We start from the raw sequence: 6,000 nt of genomic DNA, 5'->3' as shown, positions 1-6,000 counted from the left end.
TTACGACATTGTTTACCGGCCCGGGAGGGAAAACCCTGCTGCAGATACCTTCTCTTGGGTCTACTGTTCGATGACAATCAGTTGGGCTTTGCAAGACCTCCATGTGTCTCTGTGCCACCCGGGGGTAACCAGAATGGCACATTTCGTGCGCAGACAAAACCTTCCCTATTCTATCGAAGACATTAAACAAATGAATGCTTCATGCCCTGTTTGTGCTGAACTAAAACCCAGATTCTATGGCGCGGCATCTGGCAGGTTGATCAAGGCCACTTCTCCCTTCGAGAGACTAAATATCGACTTCAAAGGGCCCCTGCCGACCGAGACAGACAACAGATACATATTCACTGTTGTTGATGAAAACTCAAGGTTCCCTTTCGCATTTCCGTGCTCGGATATGACCTCGGGCACTGTCGTGAAATGTCTGTCTGACGTCTTCACTATGTTTGGTGAAACCTTCGTACATACATTCAGATAGAGGGCTGTGTTTCATGTCGGCCGGGCTAAAACAGTTCCGATTAGAGCACGGCATAGCAACTAGTCGAACGACGGGTTACAACCCACAGGGTAATGGTCAGGTGGAACGATATCATGGAATCATTTGGAAAGCCGTAACTCTGGCACTGAAATCGAGAGGACTGTGGCCCGAGCAGTGGGAGGTTACCCTTCTCGACGCTCTGAATTCCATACGCTCTTTGCTCTGTACGTCCACCAATGCAACTCCTCACGAACGAATGTTTACTCATCAGCGACGTTATGTTGACGGCCAAACGGTGCCCAACTGGCTAACCTATCCCGGAACAGTGTTTATGAAACGCCCGGTACGACAAAGCAAGTATGAACCCATGGTGGAGTAGGTCAAACTCATCGATGCTAATCCAGAGTATGCTCATGTCAGACTTCCTGATGGCAGGGAGACCACTGTGTCGGTTCGCCATTTGGCTCCCTCAGGTACTCCTCCCGCAGGTACACCACCATCTGGCACTCCTTCCTCTGACATTCCCTCCCCAGGTGTTCCCCCCCCCAGGAACTCCACCCGGGAATGGTGGCGATGGAGCTGCCGCGTTCCACCCGAGAGCGATCGAGGAGTCATCCCCGGCACGAGTCGAGGCTCACCAAAAGGATCGGAAGCCTCCCTCAAGTGAAACCGCCATTTGATAAAACCCCCTCGCCGACTCGATCTGTAAAGGGGATTATCGGCATCCTCGATGCTCATGCTCCTTTATGCTCATTATATCATATATCGATGCTCATTACCATGCTCCTACAACTCAAAATAATCCTCACTGCTTGGCATGTATGCTTCTGTAGTTTAAATAGTTCGCGCTGCTTGAAATGTATACTCCTATAGCGCTGAAGTAATCATAGTGCGTTAGTTGGGCCTCTAGTTACATTTTAAAGACGGGGAGAATGTGGTGAATTGAAGGTCGTGACGCGTGATCACATGTCGCATGGCTCACGCACGGGATAGATAAAGCCAAGATTCCGCGCGGTCGGGGTGATTGTCCCTGGGGCATTGTCATTTACGGCGGCGGTTCACTTGGTGCTCGTTGAATGGTGAGAATTGAGAGTATACCGGACTCCGTGCTTATGCTGATTTATTTTGCGGTGATCTACTGCACATGTATACATTGCTACATATGTACTCCTAGCTGCACCTGTATCCCCTGATGTGCCCATAGAAGCGGCTTCAATCAAGTGGAATAAAGCCGACACTCTGAAGGTTTTTCTCTCGCTTTCATTTCAACCATGTTACCTTTACGGAGCCAGGACGATCGGACGAAGCACGTGATGTATTTTCGGAGACAAGCTTATGTGGTGCTTCCTCCCTCAAACGCTGAAAGAACCTTGAACATTGTTTTAAAACTCAAAATTTATAATCATGATTACCAAGTCTACGTAACCATTGACACCTTGAAATGTTTCGAATGTGGTAATTTCGGACTCTTGAAACGATCTTGCCCAAAGGGGACCTTGTCAAACGATGAAACAAACGTCGTCAACAAGGATACGTCTTCTTCTTCTTCTTCTCGACTGTGAAGGAAGCGAACCTCGTGTCCGGTAATAAGGCCCAGGCCTCCCAAGGCCTCCCAGTCCGATAGTTTATACAGCAAAACGAATGTTTGTGATGGTTTCACCGTCGTTCCATCAAGGAAGAGAAAGACTTTACCTGATGGTCGTTTAACCCAGAAGAAAGGAGCATTAACAAACGAGGAATCTGTCGGTAATGTTTCTGCAGTTGTGACTGACGTCACTCGACAAGGCCTACCCGTTATGGACCCGTTATGGATTCGGTATGGACCCGGACCAACGGTACCTACGACCAACAACTTTACCCTACTTGCCGGTGAGGACATCGACGTCTCCCTGACAGAGACAGCTTTACCTGTTATCGCAGTAAATGAAACGTTTTCACTCGTTAAAAAAAACTCTCCTATTGGAAAGTCCATTGATGGTGATACACAGCCACTAGTGATGAACCTGTTGTTATTTCAGTAAATGTTAACCCTGAATCCTTGTCAGTGAAAATAGTGAAACAAATGTTAACCCTGTTACTGCTCCCATTTCATCACGTGGTGAAGCTGGAAACGCAGGGAATGTTAAAATGGATGTTTTACGAGAGCCCCTCCCCCAAAGTACTGTTTCCCTCCACGCCGTTGGAGGTCGATAACACCGTTACGATGGAGGGAAGCGAGATCTCTGCATCCACTGATGGTGTTTCCGTTTCATCAAATCCCCCGATTATTTCCGTTACTTCACCAGGAGATGTTCCCACAATGGAAGAGCACATAGACGAGGTAACCAGTACAGATCCGTGTATCAATACTGACGACAGTATCGATATGCAGGACAGTACATGCTTGTGTGACTCGGAAACGAAAACTGACTCTGATGAATCTGACCTGGAGGAACCAAATAGGAACAGTCAGGTGGAAACGGTGGAGAATCTCATCTCACCAGTCAAGGTCCTACCCCCTCCCCACCCCCTTGAACAAATAAGACTTTTTACAAAATACATACAGGAAACGCAATATAAACCTGACGGAATACTTTCCAGATCTACCGTCCTTCCCCGAGTGTGCTCAGGCTATCGTACGTAAGCCTGACTTATTCGGTTTCCACCAGACACACTGTCACCGCTTTAAAAAAAACATTGATTGCCAAGGAGAAAAGGGATTCTAATCAATTATCCCACTTCTGATCTTATTCTAAGAAGCTATTATTTTCCTCATGGCCAGTTTCAAGATTGGAACAATAAATGTTGATGGTGGTGGTAGTCCACTCCGCAAGATCCAAATTAAACAGCTGCTAGAGGTCAACGGTCTTGACATAGCTTTGTTACAAGAGACCCATGCTGTCCGATCTGTTCAGGCTCAGTGGTAATTATGTATGGACAAGGAATGTGTCTTTAGTAACAACTCCTTGTTGAAGGCAGGCATCATGTTTGTCTTCGGGAAACATTTCCATCCGTCCTGCCTTAAATTTATGAGTATTATTGATGGATACCTTGCCTCTGTGACCTTCTCTATCAATCAGGTCAAGTTCACAATCCTCAATGTGTACACTCCAAGCAAAAATGACGAGCGGATCTCCTTTTTGCCAAACTGAGAAAATTCCTGCAAACACTGGATTTGCAGACTTGTCTAATTATTGGTGGCGATTTTAACTGTACTGTTAATGCTTCATGTGACCGAAATGGGCCGGAACCCCAACCATGCACTGCAAAACGTTTTGCAAACATCATTGCGAAATATAATCTTCATGATATTTGGCATGTGCAGCACCTTCTGATCAGTCTTACACATGGTGTCGTTGTTTAAACAACCACATCTCACTTGTGAGGCTTGATCGCATCTATGTCAATTCTCATTTATTACATGGAGTTTATAAATCCGATATCGTGCCTTCTGGTTTCTCTGACCATTCCCGAGCTCGAGTCTTTATTCAACTCTCTAAACCATGTCCAGGGAGCTCTCATTGGAAATTCAATAATAGTTTACTAGAAAACGTCAACTTCATTCAGGCCTTTGAATCCTTCTGGACGGCTCTCCGAGAACAGAAGTTAAGCTGTTCCGTTAACCCGCTGATATGGTGGGATTTAGTAAAAACCCAAATTAAAGGGTTCTGTCAACAGTATCAGTTTTTCTCAACAAGGGCTGACTATGAAGTAAAGAAAATATTACAGTTAGAGATTTTACAACTCCAACGGGTCATCGGACAAAATAATAGTAACATACAAAAAACCTTAACTGAGAAACAGTCCTTATGAAATAACCGAGAGGAATGCACATGGTGCCTTAGTTCGGATAAGGGTGCGACACCTGAATGAGGCAGACGTACCAAGTACTTCTTTTCCTTTGAGAAAAGTCTTCCCAGTAAGCAGCTTTCTCAGCTGCCATTGGCAGATTCATGCATTACCTTTACACAATCATTCCTCTTTTTCCCCGCCTTTGGAATAAACTCCCTCACTCTATTCAATCCCATTCTTCCCTCCAGGCCTTCAAAACAGCTGTTCTCCACCACCTCTTATCATCCCCCATGTAAATCCTTGATCTTTTCTCCCCCCCCCCCCGATAATCCACCCAGGCCCACCTCCTTCAAATTCCATGCTTTCCTTCCTGAAAGTCCCTGTAATGTCCATCTTGTATTCCCCATGTTCTCCACCCCATCCCTCTCCCTTCCACAGATCTCTGAATGTCTCTGTTCCCCACTGTTTTGTCCTTCCCACTCCCGCCCCTCTTGTCTCATGTCCCCCCCCCTTGCTGTGTGTTGTGTGTTAGCTCTCATACGAGCCTCGACAAGGTATAAAATAAAAACAGAAATCAAACTTTTCGTGAAGGAATACTTTCACAAAATATATTCAATGGAATAAATAAATCCTGTCAGTGTCGCCTCTCTCTCCGTAGGCCTGCCAGTGTTGTGTGCAGATGGGCGTTCCCAACTGGAAAGACCCATTACATTGGATGAACTTGGCACTGCCCTGCACGGCCTTGCCATTGGGAAAGCACCTGGTTTGGATGGACTTACAACCTAATTTTACAAGATGTTTTGGCACTTATTGGGTCCAGAACTCATTAACACTTTGAACGCAAGCTGCCACCTTGGAGAGCTACCTCAGATTTGCCAAAGAGCTCTTCTTACCCTCATCCCAAAAAGGGGAGACATGTTGTGTATTGAATATTGGTGTCCTCTCTCTCCCTGTTAAGTATGGACTATAAGATATTTTCAAAAGCCCTGGCATCGTGACTTACTCCAAATTTATCCTCGTTGTTGAAGGAAGACCAATGTTACTGTGTCCCAAAACGTTCCATCTATGAGAACATCTCCCTTGTGAGAGACATCATTGAACTGTGCAAGGATAACCCTAAAGATTTAGGATTTCTTTTCCTTGATCAGGAGAAAGCCTTTCACCGTGTTAACCATTGGTACCTTTTCGAAGTACTTGAGCGGTCTGGACCTGGTTCAACCTTCATCTCTTATTTTAAATACTATATAACAATATTTATAGTGTGCTTAAGATAAACAATGAACTTGTTGCACCTTTGTCTGTTAACAGGGGAATTAGACAAGGTTGCCCTCTTTCTGGGTTGCTTTATGCTCTCTCCATCGAACCCCGACTGGTTTCTTTGCGCTGTAGACTAACAGGGGTTAGGTTGTCCCAGCTTGAATGGCCCATCAAGGTACTGGCATACGCCGATGACCTGAGTGTATTCGTACAAGATATCAATGACATTAACGTCGTTCATTATTGTTTATCCTTATTTGAAAAGGCTTCTTCAGCCAAAGTAAATTGGAACAAAACGAGCACCCTTTGGCTCGGTCCATTGTGCTACTTGGTACCAAGACGTCCTGCTCCACTGTCATTGGCCAATGATGGTGTGAAATACCTTGGAGTGTTCTTGGGTAATAATACCACAGTGGCAAAGAATTGGGTTGGTGTGCTCGAGTTTGTTGAGGGTAAACTGCAAAAATGGAAAGGTCTGATCACACAACTGTCATATC

At 45.5% G+C, this 6,000-nt stretch overlaps 1 protein-coding gene across 4 annotated transcripts in view; it reads left to right on the top strand.

Annotated features, from left to right (window-relative positions):
• The first annotated feature begins 2,000 nt into the window (after nucleotides 1–2,000).
• The window catches only part of LOC147024120 (uncharacterized), a 160,321-nt gene continuing 156,321 nt past the window's right edge, over nucleotides 2,001–6,000 (top strand). For 3 of the 4 annotated variants that reach the window (XR_015058878.1, XM_085883704.1, XM_085883703.1), the window contains exon 1: nucleotides 2,007–2,344. Coding sequence is in view for 2 of the 4 variants with exons in the window: in XM_085883704.1 (XP_085739830.1) it covers nucleotides 2,272–2,344 (73 nt within the window). In the remaining 2 variants the exon portion in view is untranslated. Of the gene's footprint in view, nucleotides 2,345–6,000 lie in introns of all 4 variants that reach the window. The other variant, XR_015058877.1, reaches the window with a different exon arrangement.

This window comes from Eptatretus burgeri, chromosome 6, assembly GCF_056783735.1.
Source record: "Eptatretus burgeri isolate ZD-2024b chromosome 6, Ebu_testis_v1, whole genome shotgun sequence".
NCBI classification, from domain to species: Eukaryota; Metazoa; Chordata; class Myxini; order Myxiniformes; family Myxinidae; genus Eptatretus; species Eptatretus burgeri.
This window is presented reverse-complemented; position numbering and strand designations above follow the sequence as displayed.